The sequence below is a fragment of the Dendropsophus ebraccatus genome, chromosome 11 (genome assembly GCF_027789765.1).
Source record: "Dendropsophus ebraccatus isolate aDenEbr1 chromosome 11, aDenEbr1.pat, whole genome shotgun sequence".
Taxonomy (NCBI): Eukaryota; Metazoa; Chordata; class Amphibia; order Anura; family Hylidae; genus Dendropsophus; species Dendropsophus ebraccatus.
The window spans coordinates 6,395,236-6,418,909 of record NC_091464.1 but is presented as its reverse complement, the minus strand read 5'-3'; the positions used below and the strand labels follow the sequence as shown (position 1 = coordinate 6,418,909).

Sequence of the window (23,674 nt, the reverse complement as noted above, 5' to 3'; positions counted from 1 at the left end):
CCCGGTACTGAGGTCACTGATCCCGGTGTACTCACTGCTGTACCCGGTACTGAGGTCACTGATCCCGGTGTACTCACTGCTGTACCCGGTACCGAGGTGACTGATCCCGGTGTACTCACTGCTGTACCCGGTACCGAGGTGACTGATCCCGGTGTACTCACTGCTGTACGCGGTACCGAGGTGACTGATCCCGGTGTACTCACTGCTGTACCCGGTACCGAGGTCACTGATCCCGGTGTACTCACTGCTGTACCCGGTACCGAGGTCACTGATCCCGGTGTACTCACTGCTGTACCCGGTACCGAGGTCACTGATCCCGGTGTACTCACTGCTGTACCCGGTACTGAGGTCACTGATCCCGGTGTACTCACTGCTGTACCCGGTACCGAGGTGACTGATCCCCGTGTACTCACTGCTGTACCCGGTACCGAGGTCACTGATCCCGGTGTACTCACTGCTGTACCCGGTACCGAGGTCACTGATCCCGGTGTACTCACTGCTGTACCCGGTACCGAGGTGACTGATCCCGGTGTACTCACTGCTGTACCCGGTACCGAGGTGACTGATCCCGGTGTACTCACTGCTGTACCCGGTACCGAGGTGACTGATCCCGGTGTACTCACTGCTGTACCCGGTACCGAGGTGACTGATCCCGGTGTGCTCACTGCTGTACCCGGTACCGAGGTGACTGATCCCGGTGTGCTCACTGCTGTACCCGGTACCGAGGTGACTGATCCCGGTGTGCTCACTGCTGTACCCGGTACCGAGGTGACTGATCCCGGTGTGCTCACTGCTGTACCCGGTACTGAGGTCACTGATCCCGGTGTACTCACTGCTGTACCCAGTACTGAGGTCACTGATCCCGGTGTACTCACTGCTGTACCCGGTACTGAGGTCACTGCTCCCGGTGTGTTCACTGCTGTACCCGGTACTGAGGTCACTGATCCCGGTGTACTCACTGCTGTACCTGATACTGAGTTCACTAATCCTGTTGTGCTCACTGCTGTACCCGGTACTGAGGTCACTGATCGCGGTGTACTCCCGGCTGTACCCGGTACTGAGGTCACTGATCCCGGTGTACTCAATGCTGTACCTGATACTGAGTTCACTAATCCTGTTGTGCTCACTGCTGTACCCGGTACTGAGGTCACTGATCCCGGTGTACTCACTGCTGTACCCGGTACCTAGGTCACTGATTCCGGTGTACTCACTGCTGTACTCGGTACTGAGGTCACTGATACCGGTGTGCTCACTGCTGTACCCGGTACTAAGGTCACTGATCCCGGTGTGCTTAGTGTTGTACACAGACATTCAGAAACAGCTGAATCTGTGATATTATAAATTACTGTACAGTATAGCAATCAGCATGTGGTATATAATGTATAGTAACTGCATAACCCTGATAACACAGCAGCAGCTTGTAGATACAGGATGGAACTGCAGATCCCCATACAGTAGTGTAGCAAACAGGCTAGAATAGAGAAGCAGGGCTGCTGTCAGAGGTCTGTGTGGTCACAAGACAGCAATGTGGTGGTGGTGGTGGGGGGGGGGGGTGTTCAGCATGGACCAATCAGGAAGTGAGACTCACAGAGCTGTGCAGGAGGACAGTGACAGAAACTTTTCTATACAGCAGTGTGTATAGCTGAGTGTGAGTGGAGGCAAATTATAGCCATTACAACCCCCAGCATAGACTGATAGCTGAAATATCACACGACTACAACCCCCGGCATAGCCTGATAGCTGAACTATTACTAGACTACAACTCCCAGCATAGCCTGATAGCTGAAATATTACACGACTACAACCCCCAGCATAGCCTGATAGCTGAAATATTACACGACTACAACCCCCAGCATAGCCTGATAGCTGAAATATTACAAGACTATAACCCCCAGCATAGCCTGATAGCTGAAATATTACAAGACTACAACCCCCAGCATAGCCTGATAGCAGGGGCGTAACTAGAAATGGCTGGGCCCCATAGCAAACTTTTGATTGCCCCCCCCCCCCCCCCCCCCCCGACTGACCACTAAACGGTCAAGTGAAGTCATAACTACATAACTGCTAGCTCTGGTCAGGAGTGTTTGCAGTTAAAGGGACATTTGCAAAACCCAGGTGACCAGCAGGGTCACCCGGTGCTGCAAATGATGACCGCCCAGGGGGCCCAGTGTATTGCAGGAGCAGGTCATCGGGCCCCCTGATGCGGCGGGCCCCATAGCAGCCGCTATGGCTGCTATAGTGGTAGTTACGCCCCTGCCTGATAGCTGAAATATTACAAGACTAGAACCCCCAGCATAGCCTGATAGCTGAACTATTACAAGACTACAACCCCCAGCATTGCCACATGATACCGAATAAAACTACAGATCACAGTGCAAAAAATAATCCCATACACCACAGCCATACAGGGCAAAAGATGAAAGGTTACAGTAGTCAGAGTAGGGCAATTTTAACCTTTATTTAAAAAATGTAGAATCTTCCAACAAGTAGAAGGATGAGGCACTCACCAGTCCATGAATACTTGATAGTTTATTTCATACCATGATACAACAGGGGATTCGGACACGGTCGAATGAGTGAACAGGTGACAGCCTGTTTCGAGTGCTGATGTGCATGCTTCCTCTCGGCCCTGACATCACTCTGTAACCTTGTCCTTTTAACAACGCAGCAATCAACTTTAAATTACAAATTTAAAACAGTAATAAGGTACAAGTACATTAGAAACCTGAGAACATGATAAAAAACGGTACAAGTACATTTTATTACTTTGCTGCAAGAAAACTTGGTGCACTATATCGGCTTATTTATAACTATGCAGACCAGAGCCGTCATTTAACCCTAAAGGTCCCAAAGCTTCCATTCTCATAATTGATTCTATTTCCCTTTTCAGAAACCTCTCGTGTCTATCGCCCCCCACTGGAGAATTTTTTACATGCAATATTCCCATAAAGCACAATTCAGACATATCTCATCCATGAACTGATCGTATATGTGCTATTACCTTTGGGCAATCCCTACCTGTCCGGATAGAGCGCACATGATCTGAGAATCGATTTTATTTAAAAAATGTTCAGGGGGACTTAATGAGTAAGACCAGCTAGCATTTCATTTTTTCGCTCTTAGGTGGATAACCCCTTTAAGGCATTTTTATCATGTTCTCAGGTTTCTAAGAACTGGTCTTTTCTGTTATTGGGACCGTGCTGGAGTTCCATTCCTCTAGATCTATTAGTTCTATTTGGTTACAATGTACTCGATCACTCGTTGATCTGTACTGACTTGACTTTAGTGGTGATGTCACTATAAATGCCCTGACTGCCTGTACTTGTTGTACTTGCATGTATAAGTTCCATATAATCCATGTGGGATGAGACTGATTTGGATGTACTTTTCTATTGTTCTTTTTTTTCTGTTATGTTTCCTTATTCAATAAAAGCTTTAAATAAAAAAAACAAAAAACAAACACCTACTTACCCATCCTGGTGCCTCCACAGCGCTGCTTTTGCGATCTTTTACAGCCACCGGCCTCCTGCAGCTCCTGCTACTTCAACGTCACCTGCCCGGCTGAGGTACTGCCCACTCAGCCAATCAGTAACTGGGGTGGGACACAGCAGGGCCGTGAAGTTCTAGCAGCAGGAACCAGGGATGTGACATACCAGGAATCACACAAAAATTATATCTGGCAGCTGTCCGAGAGCGGCACTACGGAGGCACAGGGACAGGTAAGCACACATTCTTTATTATGGTCCCGTACTCCCCTGCCTGTCAATTTATTTGGGAGGGCGGGGATTACTCCTTTAAATATGTAGCTGCCCAGGTGCAGAACATAACAAACAGGTAGTAGTGGATTATAATTATAAGTCCATTTTGGGCCCTGAGCTCCTGGGGGGCCTATGGCCACCCAAAAAGACTGATGCTTTTAGAGGTGATATGTCTCTTGGCTACAGTTCTGCCATGATTTGCAAAAAATCGTTGCTTTTGTACAGCAATTTTGCACAAATCAGGGCATCATGACATTATCTATCCTGTACTATGAACACCACGCTAGTGCTGCCATAGTTACACTGGGGGTTGGGGGGGCCTAGGCTTGGTGAACAGCCTATGGGGCCTATGGTAAAATTAATCCACCGCTGCAAACACCCCTTACCGCTCTGCACTCCAGCGAAGTCCTCCTGCATCAGCCCCTCACTTCTGAGATGGACTGGTCTGGCAGTGATCGGACTGGTTTGGCAGCCAATCACTGGCCGCAGAGCTATCCCGTCTTAGTGATTGGCTGAGCAGGCTCTCACCTTCAGAAGAGTCCATTGTGGAGGCGGGATTGCTCAGCAGGAAACTAAATATGACGCAGGAAAACATCGGGGGAGCATGGACAGGTAAGAATAGCCTGTTTGTTAAGCAAACATATTAAAAAGGTTGAACTCTCAGTGGAGGACTTCTTAAACCCTTTGAGGACCAAGCTCAAAATGACCCAGTGGAACACGCAAATTTCCCTTTTGTTTTAGTTTTTTCCTCCTACCTTTCTAAGAGCTCTAGCACTTTCAGTTTTCTATATACAGGGCCAAGAAAGGGCTTGTTTTTTTTACAGGAGTTGTTGTACTTTGGAATGGCATTTCATTCTTGAATGTTCCATCATACATGTTGTGGTAGATTGAAAGATGCCATTACAAAGTACACCTGTTCCTGAAAAAAGCCTCACATTGCCCTGTAGATATAAAAATAAAAGAGTTATAGCTCTTAGGCCCCCTTCACACGGATTTCCGGACGGATGGATTTCCGGACCCATAGACTTTAATTAGTCACGGACAGATCTGGAAAAAATAGGACATGTCCTATTTTTATCCGCAATTCCGGCCCGGATGCCCCCATAGAAGTCTATGGGATCTGCCGGCCCCCGCAACCACTGGCACCCCTGCCCCCCCCCCCCCCCCCCCCCCCCCGCACGGACATCAGCCCAGGGCTGTCCGCCGCCCGATCAGCCAGCTGCGCCTCCCTCCCGACATCCCCCCCCCGGACCGGACATCAGCTGCCCGCCGCCAGACAACACCCCCCCGGACCGGACATCAGCCAATCACCCCGACCCCCCCCCCCCCCCCGGAACTCACCACTCATCTCTGCCCCCGGACCGGACAGCAGCCGCCCGATCACCCAACTCGCCACTCTTCTCTGCACCCCCGCCCGCCCGGGGCTCACCACCAGCTGCCGCCGCCGACAGGTGAGATAAAACATCCTGCCTCCCCCCCCCCCCCCCCACAGAACTAAGACTCCCATCACGCAGGTTATGATGGGAGTTGTAATTCTGCAGCCTGTGGCCATCCAGGTTGCAGAAGTACATCTCCCATCATGCCTCTGCTGACAGGCTATGATGGGAGTTGTAGTTATGCAGCCTGTGGCCATTCAGGTTGCTGAAGTACAACTCCCATCATGCCCTACTGACAGGTCATGATGGGAGTTGTAGTTCTGCAGCCTGTGGCCATCCAGGTACACTAGGGGCTGTGTGGGTACGTGTGATGTATGTTGGCATACTAGACCATATTAAGAACTATTTTTTTTTTTCTCATCAGGAAATCCTGAAGGTTTTTCCTGATGGTTTCCTGATGGTAAAAACGGATTACTGTCAGGAAATCCTGATACTTTCCTGATGACATTTGAGGTAAGTAAAAACTGACACGTGAATGGGGCCTTAGAAAGTGAGGAGGAAAAAACGCAAAACTGAAAATTGGTTCGGTCCTTAAGGCCATTTTGGGCTCTGTCCTTAAAGGGTTAAGTCTGCTATTACAAAGTACAACTGTTGTTGCAAAGAATAAGGGCACATGTGGGTCTGTAAGTGAAAAAATGCAAGTGCTATGGCCTTTTAAACACATAGAAGAAAAAACGAAAGTAAAAAAGGCAATAATTGGCTCAGTCCTTCCCAGAGAACCTGCTGATATGCCGCAGTAGCTGTGTCCCTCAGTAGTATTTTGCCATTCGTTTCACCCCTCTCAGCCTCCGCATTGTTTCTAAAATCGTTAAATGCTCTTATGCAAATTACTTGCTTAAGATCATTTAGGGCACTGCCCGGGGCCGGCGAGCATCGCCGCACCCGCCCAGCCCGCTCCCTCCCGCCCCACCCACTAGGTACATTCATAACTGCATGGTGGGCTCTATACACAGTGGCTGCGCATGCGTGAATCCCCCAGGCCGCCACCGATCCTCCCGGAGGTCCCTCAGGACGTGAGTATAAGTCTATCTTATACGTACGCCCTGAGAGACCTCCGGGAGGTTCGGCGGCGGCCCGGGGGATTCAGTCTGACAGGATTGCTTCCCTGCCCAGCCGGCGTGTATAGAGCCCACTACGCAGTAATGAATATGCATAGTGGTCGGGATGGGAGGGGGCCCAGGCCCCGAGCAACGCCCTAAATGCTCTTAAAGTGAATGTACCATCAGGCCCGGGCTGAAGCACTGGAGGCCCCTCTATGATTAGAATTAATGAAAGGCAGACGAACAACATATATGGACAAAGAGGGGCGCTAATATAGTGTAGCATAAACAATAACAGTGTGAAAATTACTTGTAAGATGACCAAACTAACCTGGTGGTGTTGTGCAAATCATAGGCACAACACTAGTAAGCGTTTTTGTTGGGTTAGTCCGCTGCCTGGCCTCTGGTTCTCTGCTCCCGGCACCCGTCCTGATGCCAAAGCACGAAAATGCAGTTTGGAATAGACCATTGGACCATACATACAGCCACGGCGTTTAGCAGTGAGGAGGAGCTTGATAAAGGTGTCAGTCCGACACCGAAACGCGTCGCTCATTTGTAAGCCTAGTGTGAATAAACGCCCAAGATGGACACCTGTTAGGTCCTTGCAGTTATTTTGTGAGTCCTGCGCCGTGGCTGTATGTATGGTCCAATGGTCTATTCCAAACTGATTAGAATCAATGGAGCTGCATCATAAAAGGGCGGGGGGTTCCTCACACTGGCTGTGGCTCAGCCCGCCTCCAATGCTTCAGCCCGGGCCTGATGGTACAATCACTTAACCCCTTCACGTCAGCCATCTGTATATATACGTTCCTATTGCACATGCCCCGTGCAGTAGGAATGTACATATACGTTCCTGACTGACAGGGGCTTTGTGATGAGAACGGGATCGCTGCAGGGACAGCGATCCCGCTCTCATCTGTGTACAGCACCGGAGATAATGAGGATCAGCTGCAAATCCGCAGCTGACCCCCCATTAACCCCTTAGTGACCGCCGAAACGGCGGTCACTAATGGGCCGGTGCCGCCGCTGTATTTCATCTCCCCCCACCGTGAATCCACGGTGGGGGGAGATGAAATAAGTAAAAATCAGACCCCAGATCAGCCCCTTAGTGCCCCAGTCACTAACCCCCCCTCCCGCGGCGGCCATCGGATCCAAGATGGCCGCCGCGATCACTGTGAACAGACTAATGTCTGTTCACAGTGATCAAAAAAGAAAAATGAATGAAAGCCCCATGCTCTCCGCCACCGGAGGTAGCGGAGAGCATGGGGCAGTCATCGGGACCCCCCCTGTGGGGTCCCGGTACAAGCGATCAGCGGTATATACTATATACCGCTGATCGCTTGTGCCATGTGCCGCCGGCACTTTTTATCCCCTGTCACCATGAATGATTGGTGACAGGGGATAAAAAGTGATGTCCTCCCACCCCCCAAGTCGCCCCCCACCCCCCCTGTCACCCCCGTCCCCCAGTCACCCCCCCCCCTTCCCCATATACTCACCTGCTCCTGGAGCTCCTTCCTCTTCCGTGTCCTGACTGGTTATGAAGTGCGCATGCGCTCCACAACCAGCCAAGCTCTGAAAATTTAAAGTGACAGAGACCAATTTGGTCTCTGTCACTGAACTATGATTACTGTGATAGAAAATATCACAGTAATCATAGTAATACAGTGAACATGAATGTATAAAGTACAAAAAGTGACAAACATACAAAAAAATAAAACACACACTTTTTATTATAGTAATAATTGCAGTTTACTCCCAAATTACCCCTAACCCCCCCCAGATTACCCGTAACCACCGCAGGTTGCCCGTAACCACCGCACGTTGCCCATAACCACCCCAGGTTGTCCATAATCACGTCAGATTGCACGTAACCCCCCAGATTACCCGTAACCACCGCACATTGCCCATAACCACCGCACGTTGCCCGTAACCACCGCACGTTGCCCGTGACCACCGCACCTTGCCACTAACCACCGCACATTGCCAGTGACCCCCTCCAGATTGTCCGTAATCACCCCAGATTGCCTGTAACCACCCCAAATTACATGTAACCACCCCAGATTAGCTATAAGCACTTCACTCTATCCGTAACAATTCTAGATTGTCTGTAACCCCCCCAGGTTGCCCGTAACCACCCCAGGTTGCCCGTAATCATGCCAGATTACATGTAACCCCTCAGATTGCACGCAACCACCGCACGTCGCCTCTGACCACCGCACGTCGCCTCTGACCACCGCACGTCGCCTCTGACCACCGCACGTCGCCTCTGACCACCGCACGTCGCCTATGACCACCGCACGTCGCCTATGACCACCGCACGTCGCCTATGACCACCGCACCTTGCATCTGACCACCGCACCTTGCCTCTGAACACTGCACCTTGCCTCTAACCACCCCAAATTGCCAGTGACCCCCTCCAGATTGCCCGTAACCACGCCAGATTACAGGTACCCACCTCTGATTACCTATTAGCACTTCAGTTTATCCGTAACCACAGCAGGTTGCCTGTAACCACCCCAGATTGTCTGTAACCACCCCAGATTGTCCGTAACCACCCCAGATTGTCCGTAACCACCCCAGATTGTCCGTAACCACCCCACGTTGTCCGTAACCACCCCAGATTGTCCGCAACCACCCCAGATTGCCCGCAACCACCCCAGATTGTCCGCAACCACCCCAGATTGCCGTAACCACAGCAGGTTGCCTGTAACCATACCAGATTGTCTGTAACCACAGCAGGTTGTCCGTATTCACGCCACGTTGCCCGTAACCACCCCAGGTTGCCTCTAACCACCCCAGGTTGCCTCTAACCACACCAGGTTGCCTGTAACCACCCCAGGTTGTCGTAACCACAGCAGGTTGCCTGTGACCACCCCATGTTGACCGTATCCACCGAAACGGCGGTCACTAATGGGCCGGTGCCGCCGCTGTATTTCATCTCCCCCCACCGTGAATCCACGGTGGGGGGAGATGAAATAAGTAAAAATCAGACCCCAGATCAGCCCCTTAGTGCCCCAGTCACTAACCCCCCCTCCCGCGGCGGCCATCGGATCCAAGATGGCCGCCGCGATCACTGTGAACAGACTAATGTCTGTTCACAGTGATCAAAAAAGAAAAATGAATGAAAGCCCCATGCTCTCCGCCACCGGAGGTAGCGGAGAGCATGGGGCAGTCATCGGGACCCCCCCTGTGGGGTCCCGGTACAAGCGATCAGCGGTATATACTATATACCGCTGATCGCTTGTGCCATGTGCCGCCGGCACTTTTTATCCCCTGTCACCATGAATGATTGGTGACAGGGGATAAAAAGTGATGTCCTCCCACCCCCCAAGTCGCCCCCCACCCCCCCTGTCACCCCCGTCCCCCAGTCACCCCCCCCTTCCCCATATACTCACCTGCTCCTGGAGCTCCTTCCTCTTCCGTGTCCTGACTGGTTATGAAGTGCGCATGCGCTCCACAACCAGCCAAGCTCTGAAAATTTAAAGTGACAGAGACCAATTTGGTCTCTGTCACTGAACTATGATTACTGTGATAGAAAATATCACAGTAATCATAGTAATACAGTGAACATGAATGTATAAAGTACAAAAAGTGACAAACATACAAAAAAATAAAACACACACTTTTTATTATAGTAATAATTGCAGTTTACTCCCAAATTACCCCTAACCCCCCCCAGATTACCCGTAACCACCGCAGGTTGCCCGTAACCACCGCACGTTGCCCATAACCACCCCAGGTTGTCCATAATCACGTCAGATTGCACGTAACCCCCCAGATTACCCGTAACCACCGCACATTGCCCATAACCACCGCACGTTGCCCGTAACCACCGCACGTTGCCCGTAACCACCGCACGTTGCCAGTAACCACCGCACGTTGCCAGTAACCACCGCACGTTGCCAGTGACCCCCTCCAGATTGTCCGTAATCACCCCAGATTGCCTGTAACCACCCCAAATTACATGTAACCACCCCAGATTAGCTATAAGCACTTCACTCTATCCGTAACAATTCTAGATTGTCTGTAACCCCCCCAGGTTGCCCGTAACCACCCCAGGTTGCCCGTAATCATGCCAGATTACATGTAACCCCTCAGATTGCACGCAACCACCGCACGTCGCCTCTGACCACCGCACGTCGCCTCTGACCACCGCACGTCGCCTCTGACCACCGCACGTCGCCTCTGACCACCGCACGTCGCCTATGACCACCGCACGTCGCCTATGACCACCGCACCTTGCATCTGACCACCGCACCTTGCCTCTGAACACTGCACCTTGCCTCTAACCACCCCAAATTGCCAGTGACCCCCTCCAGATTGCCCGTAACCACGCCAGATTACAGGTACCCACCTCTGATTACCTATTAGCACTTCAGTTTATCCGTAACCACAGCAGGTTGCCTGTAACCACCCCAGATTGTCTGTAACCACCCCAGATTGTCCGTAACCACCCCAGATTGTCCGTAACCACCCCAGATTGTCCGTAACCACCCCAGATTGTCCGTAACCACCCCACGTTGTCCGTAACCACCCCAGATTGTCCGCAACCACCCCAGATTGCCCGCAACCACCCCAGATTGTCCGCAACCACCCCAGATTGCCGTAACCACAGCAGGTTGCCTGTAACCATACCAGATTGTCTGTAACCACAGCAGGTTGTCCGTATTCACGCCACGTTGCCCGTAACCACCCCAGGTTGCCTCTAACCACCCCAGGTTGCCTCTAACCACACCAGGTTGCCTGTAACCACCCCAGGTTGTCGTAACCACAGCAGGTTGCCTGTGACCACCCCATGTTGACCGTATCCACCCCAGATTACCCGTAACCACCTCAGACTGCCCATAACCACCCCAGATTACCCGTAACCACCCCAGACTGCCCGTAACCACCTCAGACTGCCCGTAACCACCTCTAGATTACCCGGAACCACCCCAGACTGTCCGTAACCACCCCACATTACCTGTAATCTAATTTTTTTTATTGTATTTTAGTAACTGCGCTATTCTAATAACTGTTACTAGCTGCGGTTTTGCGCCAGCAAATTGGCGCTCCTTCCCTTCTGAGCCCTGCTGTGTGCCCATACAGTGGTTTATGCCCACATATGGGGTACCGTTGTACTCAGGAGAACCTGCGTTACAGATTTTGGGGTACATTTTTTCTCCTGTTCCTTGTGAAATTTAGAAATTTCAAACTAAACCAACATATTTTTGGAAAAATTAAAGTTTTTCATTTTTACTGGCCAATTTTGAATACTTTCCTCTAATACCTGTGGGGCCAAAATGCTCATCCTACCCCAAGATGAATTCTTTGAGGGGTGTACTTTCCGAAATGGGGTGACTTTTGGGGGGATTCTATTCTGTAGACATTACAGGGGCGCTGCAAATGCACCTGGCGCTCAGAAACTTCTTCAGAAAAATCTGCACGGAAAATGCTAATTGGCGCTCCTTTCCTTCTGAGCCCCGCTGTGTGCCCATACAGTGGTTTATGCCCACATATGGGGTACCGTTCTACTCAGGAGAACCTGCGTTACAGGTTTTGGGGTGAATTTTCTCTCCTGTTTCTCGTGAAATTGAGAAATTTCAAACTAAAGCAACATATTATTGGAAAACTTCGAGTTTTTCATTTTTACTGTCTACTTTTGAATACTTTCCTCTAATACCTGTGGGGTCAAAATGCTCACCACACACCAAGATGAATTCTTTGAAGGGTGCACTTTCCAAAATGGGGTGACTTATGGCGATATTTTACTCCGCTGACACTACAGGGGATCTGCAAACCCACCTGGCACTCAGAAACTTCTTCAGCAAAATCTGCATTGAAAAAGCTAATTGGCGCTCCTTCCCTTCTGAGCCCGGCTGTGTGCCCATACAGTGGTTTATACCGACATATGAGGTACCTTTTTACTCAGGAGAACCTGCGTTACAAATTTTGTGGTACTTTTTTTCTCTTGTTCCTCGTGAAATTGAGAAATTTCAAACTAAAGGAACATATTATTGGAAAAATTCGAGTTTTTCATTTTTACTGTCTACTTTTGAATACTTTCCTCTAATACCTGTGGGGTCAAAATGCTCACCACACCCCAAAATGAATTCTTTGAGGGGTGCACTTTCCAAAATGAGGTGACTTATGGCGAGATTTTACTCCGCTGGCAGTACAGGGGCTCTGCAAACACACCTGGCGCTCAGAAACTTCTTCAGCAAAATCTGCATTGAAAAAGCTAATTGGCGCTCCTTTCCTTCTGAGCCCTGCTGTGTGCCCATACAGTGGTTTATGCCGACATATGAGGTACCTTTTTACTCAGGAGAACCTGCGTTACAAATTTTGGGGTAATTTTATTCTCTTTTTCCTCGTGAAATTGAAAAATTTCAAACTAAACGAACATATTATTGGAAAAAAGTTTAGTTTTTCATTTTTACTGTCTAATTTTGAATACTTTCCTCTAACACCTGTGGGGTCAAATTGCTCATCCTACCCGAAGATGAATTCTTTGAGGGGTGTACTTTCCAAAATGGGGTGACTTATGGGTTTTTTTCTCTCTGCTGACACTACAGGGGCTCTGCAAATGCACCTGGCGCTCGGAAACTTCTTCAGCAAAATCTGCAATGGAAAAGCTAATTGGCGCTCCTTCCCTTCTGAGCCCCGCTGTGTGCCCATGCAGTAGTTTAGGCCCACATTTGGGGTACCGTAGTACTCAAGAGAACCCGTGTTACAAATTTTGGGGTGCTTTTTCTCTCATGTTCCTTTTGTAAATGAGAAACTTTAATCTAAATGTATATATTATTGGAAAATTTTAATTTTTCATTTTTTTACGGCCTAATGGTGAATACTTTCCTCCAGCCCCTGTAGGGTTAAAATGCTCATTATACCCCTAGATTAATTCTTTAAGGTGTCTAGTTTCCAAAATGGGGTCACTTATGGGGGTTTCCAGTATACAAATCTCCTAAATCATCTTAAAATAAGAACTGGTCCCTAAAAAAATCAGTTTTGGAAACTTTCACGAAAATGTGGTAATTTGCTGATAAATTTCTAAGCCCCGTAACACCCTAAAAAAGTAAAATATGTTTATGAAATGAAGCCAGAATAAAGAGGACATATTGGTAATGTGACTTAGTAACTAATTTATGTAATACAACTTTCTTTTTTTAGAAGCAGAGAATTTCAAAGTTCATAAAATGCAAATTTTTTCAATTTTTCATGATATTTTGATGTTTTTCACAAAAAACACACAAAGTAGTGACCAAATTTTGCCACTAATATAAAGTGCCATATGTGACGAAAAAACAGTCTCAGAATCGCTAGCATATGTTAAAGCATCACTGAGCTATAAGCGCATAAAGTGAGATAGGTCAGATTTTGAAAAATGAGCCTGGTCTTTTAGGTGCAAATAGGCTTGGTCTTGAAGGGGTTAAAAAACGCCTGTAACGCTATGGGAATGTGCTGTTGCAGAACCCAGCACACTTCCCAAACATGCTTCTACATGTACGGTCCGAAAACTTACTTTACAAACTTGGCACCCTGTATGTAAAGTGCCCGGTGGGCGGTGAGCTACGGCAAGTAGTCACGGTCCCCTGGGCTTTTCGGAGCAGTATTCATGTCCCTCTGGGCGTGATTAGACTGCATAATTATGGCGCCGCCGCCGAGAGGCACGCTGTCCCTAACAACAGCACGCCTACGTTCCTGCTATGCCGCTCATGCGCAATACAGCAGGTCCGGTCTGCGCCGTACTGCACAGGTGCAAAATAGCCTCGAACTCATTGCCGGATCTCCAGCAATGAGTTTGAGGCTTTCTGCACCTGCGCAGTATGGCGCGGACCGGACTCGCTGTACTGTGCATGAGCGGCACAGCAGGAACGTAGGCGTGCTGACATTACAGAAAACTGTTACAGAAAACTGTATAAGAGCTATTCACTCTGTCTCCCCCCTCTCAAGTGTCAGTGGCGTTCCGAGGCATGGCCTTGCAGTCTTTGTCGGCTTCCAGGTTGAACACGAAGTGTGACCACTACCACTCCCTCAACTTCTTCCTCTACTGTCGCTGCTGCTACTACTCCCACCCCTGTTATTACTACTCCCACTACTGCTGCTACTACTCAGACTCCCTATACTACTAAAGCCCTACAGGGTGATACAGAGGAGCAAGGCGCTCGCTTGCTCCTCGTTCGGGGGGGCTGCCCGGGTGATCGCTAGATGGCTTGGGCAGCCATAGAAGATAGCACACCTATTACATGGAGTGATAGCAGCATATCGCTGCTATCTAGATTACTGATTTTTCAACATATTGAAAGACAACGATCAGCCGACATCGTGCATGTCAGGTGATTGTTGTCTTCTCTTACACAAGACGATTATCATCCCTAACGGCCAATATCAGCCGAATATGGACGAAATCATCTGATAATCCATCTGTGTAATAGGGCCTTTATACTCCCAATACTGCTGCTACTACCACTCCCTCAACTACTCTAACTACTGTTACTGCTACTACTCCCCAGATACTACTACAATCACTCCTAATACTACTACTCCCACTACTACTGCTACTACTACTCTCACTACTGCTACTACTAGTCCCACTCCTAATACTACTACTGCCACTACTACTCCCACAATACGACGACAATAACTCCTAATACTACTACTAGTGCTACTACTACTTCCACTCCTAATACTACTACTGCCACTACTGCTACTACTATTTCCACTCCTAATACTACTACTGCCACTACTGCTGCTACTACTTCCACTACTATTGCTACTACTCCTTTTACTGCTACTCCCCTTATTTACTACTACTACACCCCTCATCAACAATGCCTCTACTAACTATAACTACACCCATCTTCATTGGCAAAACAAAAACTAGATTTAAATCGAGAATGATGCTCTAACCTCAAGGGGGAGCAGTTGTGCTCTGGGCCCAGGCCATGAGGTCATTGTCGGCCTCCAGGTTGGGCACAAAGTGTGACCAGGCCTGGAGCGGAAAACTGCTCCTCCTGCAGGTCAGAGCACCCCCTGCTGGATCCAGCGCTGCCGCGACTTCACCCAGGAAACCCCTGCCTCCCGTACCCTGGAGATCTCCAACGCCTGCACGCAAGAGGAGCAGCAGCCGGGCACTGAGGAGCTCCTAGGCAGGAGAGACCCAGAACGGCATCACCAGGAGCAGGTGAGGACCCGGGACGGGTAGCAAAAAACAATCGTGAATGAATAAAATCGTGAATGAAGAATAATTTTTGAAAAATCGAGAATTTATTATTTTTGCCATATTTGCCAGTCAAGATGATTATATATAAAATTATGGTAGTCTCATATTTAATGCTGTAGTGGACGGTGAGATGTGGAGCCTGAAAGTCAAAATTTCAAAACATTGTTACTCTTCTGCTTGTCAGTATACGTCACCCCCCCCCACACATTAAATAGTTGTACCCCAATAGTTAGGTAATGCCCCCATTAGGTAGTTACTCCAGTAGATAACTCCTAAAGAGGACAATTGATTTTGGCTTTGAGACTAGAGATCATTTATATTTTTGCAGTTTTGTTTTTTCCTCCTTCTTCTTCTAAGAGCTATAGCTCTGTTATTTCTCCATCTACCGTATTTACCCCTGCCTGACCGTTAACTGCAGCTAAATAAAAAAACTAAACACGTTAACTTACCTGGACCAATTCCTGGCATCCGTGAGACGTACACTGCCTGCGCTGGAGATCCTCAAAACTCTCCCGAGCAGCCGAGTTTCTCATGGGAGATGCCCGGAGACGCTCGGCTGCCGGGAGAGCTTTGGGAGAATAACAGAGGCTTCTGGAACGTCCAGCGCCTCTGTCATCTCCCGAAGCTCTCCCCGAGCTTCTCCAGCGTATGTAGTGTACGTCCCAAGTGAGTTAACTGTTTGTTTTTTATAGTAGTCGTCCCATACGGTGTGGATACAGACCATACCCGGCATATAAGACGACCCCCGACTTCTAAGAAGATTTTTCGGTGTTAAAAAGTCATCTTATACGCCAGAAAATACGGTACTTGTTTTTTTCAGGAACAGGTGTACTTTATAATCCTTTTAATCTACCATAAAATGTATGACAATACTCTAGAATTATTTATGAGGTGAAATTGAGAAAAATGCAATTTACACAATGCACTTTAAGGTATAACTTACAGTATAACTTTACGGTATAGTGATATCTTTATTGTACACGTCAGGCTGAATACAGAGATACCCATGGTTACAGCTTTTCTAATGCTTCACTATTTTTGAAAACACTAAGGGGGGCATTTATTAAGTCCGGCGTTTTTTACGCCGGACTTAAAAATGCCCCCGCAGCTCCAGCGCTACGGAGATTTATGTAGAGGCGGACTGCCTCTACATAAATCCCGTGCGCACCGCCGAAAACCTACGCCAGCTGAGGACTGGAGTAGGTTTTCGGCGTATATTTGGGCGGAACGAATGGTAAATCGCGCGGACTCTGAGTCCGCGCCCTCCGTTCCGCCCACTACACGCCCCCTTTCCGCCCCCCTGGCGTACTCGCCGGAAAGTGCCGATTTGCAAATATTTTATTTGCAAATCGGCCATTTGCGTATAAAATAATACGCAAATCGGCACTTTCCGCCGAAAATCATCCGTTCGCAGGATGATACATGTGGCCCTTAAACTTTTTCTTTCTTTACAAAAAAAAATGATGCCCTCTTATAACGGTTTTATTATTCCACCTATGGGGCTGGTTGGGGTCATTTTTTTTAAAAAAGCAGCAATCCTGGTGTTTTTTTTTTCCTCTTTTCATTTGCGACGTTCACTGTGCGGGAACAATATTGTAATATGTTAACCCCTAGATGACCCAGGACGTACCCGTACATTCTGGGTCGGGTAGGGGAGTTCAGAGGGGGGTTTCGCCACTTTCAGCAGCCAAAGACCACAGCAGTTAGCCATTTACATGCAGCCACTATTTGGCAGCTTTTTTTCTGAGCTGAAAGAGTCCATTGTGTGTGGGGAGATCTGTGCTGTTCTCTTCCTGGATGCTGAATGATTGTATATGGGCAACAGTGTAGTATGAAGATATTTTCTGTAATATATAGAAGGAGGAGAAGCCATATGTAGTGTAGCAGTAAACTACTGCAGTCAATGTGTTTTTTTCTCTCTGGGATTGTGTTTTTCTTCAGTGTGCTATAGCTGCAGCAGGCTGTGTGTGTGTGCTAAGGATGCAGCAGGCTGTGTACGTGTGTGTATGTGTATGTACTATGGCTGCAGCAGGCTGTGTGTGTGTGTGTGCTATGGCTGCAGCAGGCTGTGTGTGTGTGTGTGCTATGACTGCAGCAGGTTGTGTGTGTGTGTGCTATGGCTGCAGCAGGCTGTGTGTGTGTGTGTGTGTGTGTGTGTGTGCTATGGCTGCAGCAGGCTGTGTGTGTGCGCTATGGCTGCAGTAGGCTGTGTGTGTATGCTATGGCTGCAGCAGGCTGTGTGTTTGCGCTATGACTGCAGTAGGCTGTGTGTGTGTGCTATGGCTGCAGCAGACTGTGTGTGTGTGTGTGTGTGTGTGTGTCAGGGAGAGAGGCAGAAATTAAAGGGGTATTCTGGGCAACAGTAAAAAATCCAGGGGGGACAGGAGGTGGTGGGATCATAAAAAAGAAGTCCTATTTACCCGTCCCCATTCCCCCGCAGTGCTGCGTCACTGCTCCTGTTCCCCTCACTGCCTATCCTGTGAGGTCATGGCCCCACTCTGAAATGCTCACTCAGTCAATCAGTGAAGCGAAACACAGCTGAAGTCACTGACTGGCTAAGCGGGTAGTTCCGGTAGGGCCGCAATGATTCAGGAGCGCGGACACTGAGAGCTGATAAATCAGGGACTGTGTCTGACCTCTCTCTATCACTATGACTAACCCCTCTGTGATGAATATGGACAGCCCTGTCCCTAATTCATGAGCTTGTAGTTATATTATATGTGGTTATGAAGGTGAAACACTACAGACTGTTATGTGTATTCCACTCACTATACCAGGGGTACTCAACAACTTTTAGTGAGGGGCCACTTACCGGGGTCTTTTGTCAGGTGAAGGTCCGAGCTGAACATCAGTAGGGAACATGTTTTGTTACTTTTCACAAAGAGTGTTGAACTATTTACATACAGAATTGCTGCTTATTAGTGGGAAAACTGGCATTTTCTCTCTCTCACCAGCCCTCTAAAATTAGGTACACAGGGGGTGACTGCATTAGTAGTATATAGCTGCCCCTGTAGTATATAGCCCCCCTGTGTGCTCTCCCCCTGTAGTATATAGCCCCCCTGTGTGCTCTCCCCCTGTAGTATATAGCCCCTCTGTGTCCTCTCCCCCTGTAGTATAAAGCCCCTGTGCGCTCTCCCCCTGTAGTATATAGCTCCCCTGTGCTCTCTTCCCCAGTATATAGCCCCTCTGTGTGCTCTCCCCCTGTAGTATATAGCCCCCTTGTGCGCTCTCCCCCTGTAGTATATAGCCCCCCTGTGTCCTCTCCCCCTGTAGTATATAGCCCCCCTGTGTGCTCTCCTCCAGTAGTATATAGCCCCCTTGTGCGCTCTCCCCCTGTAGTATATAGCTCCCCTGTGCTCTCTCCCCCAGTATATAGCCCCTCTGTGTGCTTTTCCCCAGTATATAGCCCCCCTGTGCTCCCTCCCCTGTATATAGCCTCCCTGTGCTCTCTCCCCCTGTATATAGCCTCCCTGTGCTCTCTCCCCCTGTATATAGCCCCCCTGTGCTCTCTCCCCTGAATATAGCCTCCCTGTGCTCTCTCCCCCTGTATATAGCCCCCCTGTGCTCTATCCCCCTGTATATAGCCCCCTGTTGCTCTCTCCCCCTGTATATAGCCCCCCTGTGCGCTCTCCCCCTGTATATAGCCGCCCTGTGCGCTCTCTCCCTGTATATACCCCCCTGTGCGCTCTCCCCCTGTATATAGCCCCCCTGTGCGCTCTCCCCCTGTATATATGGCTTCCTCTCTGTCAGCGCTGCAGCTGCCGCTCGGTATCTATGAGCGCTCGTTACGAGCGCTCATAGATACTTACTGTGCAGGGAGCAGTGCCGCAGCCGGGGTCCGGACAGCTGGCCGCCGCGGTCCGCCAGTTGAGGACCCCTGCACTATACCTTAGCTTGTCCAAACATCATAAACTCTGGGCAGGTTATTGAGGGTCTCTGGTCAGGAAACACCAGGCTTGGTTCATTGAGGGTCTCAGTAAACCTGGAGTTCTTATCTACTTCAAAGAATGGATAGACCCACTCAAGCACAACACCCCCCAACCATAGGACAATGGTTCAATTACAGGACATATGCAATGAGGTGTCCCTGGTCCTTCCCCATTATCGCCTGATCAGCCAATTAGGGACAACTCATTATCCTAATCACCTGATGGGCGGCTCAGAAATCTGAGCTGAGTTTTGACTGTATAAAATATGGCGGCAACAGCAAAACCTGGTGGCAGTGTAGGGGGTCAGTCTGACTGAGCTGCGATCCATGATTGGGAAGGCAACAACTATTGTAAGTGTCAAATAATTTATGCTTATTTCTCCCTTTTATTTTATACTGTTATTGCATGTATGTATGTCATCTTATTTACCTATATTTTTGTAAGCACTGTACCTTTTGTCTATTAAAGTTTGGTCATTGAATGCTCTAAGAATCCATAGCCTTTGGATGTAGTGTTTTAACCCTGTGAGTGCCAGTGAGTGGTGGTGTGGGTTGACAGTGTCCTTTCACACTTAATTTGAAAGGTGGTGGCAGCGTGTGTGTTGGGGTGCTGGGACTGTGTTGGGGTGTGATTTATGCTCAATATGCCACCTGAGTAGAAGGTGAGTGCAAGATTGAGTGAGAGGAAAAAGATTAACCCCTTGCAGTGGCATCCCCGTCACGTGCTAGTAAGTGTGTACGTGACACCTTCTATATCACTATGGCTGACCTCTATATCACTATGACTGACCCCTCTATATCACTATGGCTGACCTCTATATCACAGCTATCTGGCAGTGTTAGCAGTGTTTCTGTGTGTATGGTGAATAATAGAAACATAGAAGATTGTCAGCAGGAAAGACCACCTGCTCCATCTAGTCTAGTTCTGAGTTGTTCAGGACATGGAGGCTGGAGACTGGCTGCATCCACTGCACACACAGGAGAAGCTGCTGTATATACAGTATTCCTTTATTCACCCCAGGATCATGTAGGACATTAGGGAGAAGCTGCTGAGCCAGTGTGATAAATAACTCCCCTAGTCAGGGGCGTAGCTAGGGGTTCAGCCTAGGGGGGGGGGGGGGGGCGAGTGAGTCTGAGTGGGCCCCCAACCATTGTTACCCATAAGTAACCTCAGCAGGTGACACGGATTTCTGAATAAACAAACCACGAAAAAAGTAAAAGGGCTTAACATTAGAAAAATATAGCTGCCTTCTTCCACAGACGGAACCATTCTTGTGTGTGGTATTCGACTAAAATGAATGGAGCCAAGTTGTGATACCACAAACAACCTAAGAGCAGGGGTGGCGCTGTTGACTACAGGATGCTGGGAAAGCTGGGTGACCTCCATCATACTGAATACAAGATGCTAGGAAAGCTGGGTGACCTCCATCATACTGACTACAAGACGGTGGGAAAGCTGGGTGACCCCCATTATACTGACTACTATACAAGATACTGGGAAAGCTGGATGACCTCCATGGCACTGACGACAGGATAGTGGGAAAGCTGGGTGACCTCCATTACACACTGACTACAGCAAGGATGTCACACTTAGACCCTCCAGCTGTTGCAAGTCAGAGCTGTGTGTATATATATATATATATATATATCTCCTGCCGGTCACTTGGTCACTGCTGTATATATACGATATATATATATATATATATATATATATATCTCCTGCCGGTCACTGCTGTATATATATATATATATATATATATATATATATATATATACATACACACACAGCAGTGTCCGAGTGAACAGCAGGAGATATGTATATATACAGCAGTGACCAAGTGACCGGCAGGAGATATATACAGCAGTTATCAAGTGACCGGCAGGAGATATATACTGTATATACAGCAGTGACCAAGTGACTGGCAGGAGATATATCATACCTCCCAACTGTCCTGGATTCCGCGGGACAGTCCCGTTTTCGGGGTGCTGTCCCGCGGTCCCCCCTGTGTCCCGCATTACATGTGGCCCCAGCGAAAAAAACAATAAACCAGTAACTCACCTGTCCGCCGGTCCCAGCAGCTCCTCTCCCGGCAGAGCGCGCACTCCCGTCATCCTCCGGGGCGGGCAGCGGGGTATACAGACACTGAATGTGCCGGAAGTGACCTGCAGCCTCCATCATGAATCACTTCCGGCACAGTCAGTGTCTGTATACCCCGCTGCCCGCCCCGGAGGATGACGGGAGTGCGCGCTCTGCCGGGAGAGGAGCGTCTGGGACTGGCGGACAGGTGAGTTACTGGTTTATTGTTTTTTTCGCTGGGGCCACACTAATGGGGGGATTGGCTACTCTGTGGGGCACTATATGGAGGGATTGGCTACTATGTGGGGCACTATATGGGGGGATTGGCTACTATGTGGGGTACTATATGGGGATTGGCTACTATGTGGGGCACTATATGGGGGCATAGGCTACTATGTGGGGAATATATGGGGGGGGATTGGCTACTATGTGGGGCACTATATGGGGGCATTGGCTACTATGTGGGGCACTATATGGGGGCATTGGCTACTATGTGGGGCACTATATGGGGCATTGGCTACTATGTGGGGCACTATATGGGGGCATAGGCTACTATGTGGGGCACTATATGGGGGCATTGGCTACTATGTGGGGCACTATATGGGGCATTGGATACTATGTGGGGCACTATATGGGGCATTGGATACTATGTGGGGCACTATATGGGGGCATTGGCTACTATGTGGGGCACTATATGGGGCATTGGATACTATGTGGGGCACTATATGGGGCATTGGCTACTATGTGGGGCATATATGGGGGCATAGGCTACTATGTGGGGCACTATATGGGGGCATTGGCTACTATGTGGGGCACTATATGGGGCATTGGATACTATGTGGGGCACTATATGGGGCATTGGATACTATGTGGGGCACTATATGGGGGCATTGGCTACTATGTGGGGCACTATATGGGGCATTGGATACTATGTGGGGCACTATATGGGGCATTGGCTACTATGTGGGGCATATATGGGGGCATAGGCTACTATGTGGGGCACTATATGGGGCATTGGATACTATGTGGGGCACTATATGGGGGCATTGGATACTATGTGGGGCACTATATGGGGCATTGGCTACTATGTGGGGCATATATGGGGGCATAGGCTACTATGTGGGGCACTATATGGGGGCATTGGCTACTATGTGGGGCACTATATGGGGCATTGGATACTATGTGGGGCACTATATGGGGGCATAGGCTACTATGTGGGGCACTATATGGGGGCATTGGCTACTATGTGGGGCACTATATGGGGCATTGGATACTATGTGGGGCACTATATGGGGGCATTGGATACTATGTGGGGGATTGGATACTATGTGGGGCACTATGTGGGGATTGGATACTATGTGGGGCACTATAATGGGGGATTGGATACTATATAGGGCATTTTTGGGGGATTGGATACTGTATAAGGCACTATTCAGTCAGCAGCATGTGGTGACTGTAGGGGAGTGGCTATGGAGGGTTGCTATGGGAGCGTGGCTATGGAGGGTTGCTATGGGGGCGTGGCTATGGGGACCGCGGCGCACATGTCCCTCTTTGCAAAAGTTGGGAGGTATGGATATAGATATATATATACCGTATATATACAGCAGTGACCAAGTGACCGGCAGGAGATATATACCGTATATACAGCAGTGACCAAGTGACCGGCAGGAGATATATACCGTATATATGAAGCAATTACAAAGTGACCGGCAGGAGCCACATATGTATATACAGCAGTGACCAAGTGAACAGCAGGACACACACACACACGGCTCCTCCTGGTCACTTGGCTTCTGTGTCTGGTCAGTGGTGTGTATATGTGTGTGTGTGTGTGTGTGTGTGGGGGGGGGGTGTTCCCTCCTCTCACACAGTTCTCTCTCCCTCACTCTGTACCTGAATACCTCAGCACATTAGCGGCCTCACTCACTGTGAGAGCTGCTGCAGGACGTCTTTACAGTCCCTCTCTGGCAGCCATAGACGGCAGGATCCCTCCAGCTGCTGTCCTCCCTCCTCCTCGACAGTGAGGGAGAGGAGGGGGAGGGGCCAGCAGCAGCGTGTAGGAGGAAGAGAGCAAGGAGAAGATCCAGCCCTGGCCGGGTACAGTATCTGAGGACTGAGGGGGCCCGCTATTGCCATGTGCTGTTGCCATCTTGGGGGCCACTACACACATGTGCTAAGGTTGTCTGCAAAAGCAATAGCTTTTGCAGACAGCTTTAACGTCTGAGACCTCAGT

General features: G+C 49.2%; 1 protein-coding gene across 1 annotated transcript in view; it reads right to left on the bottom strand.

Moving 5' to 3' along the window:
- Positions 1–1,311, bottom strand: part of LOC138768061 (ice nucleation protein InaA) — a 2,595-nt gene extending 1,284 nt beyond the window's left edge. Inside the window, exon 1 of the mRNA XM_069946076.1 lies at positions 1–1,311. This exon is cut by the window's left edge and continues 1,284 nt beyond it. Coding sequence (XP_069802177.1) covers positions 1–1,311 — 1,311 coding nt within the window.
- Between the last annotated feature and the right edge of the window lie 22,363 nt (positions 1,312–23,674).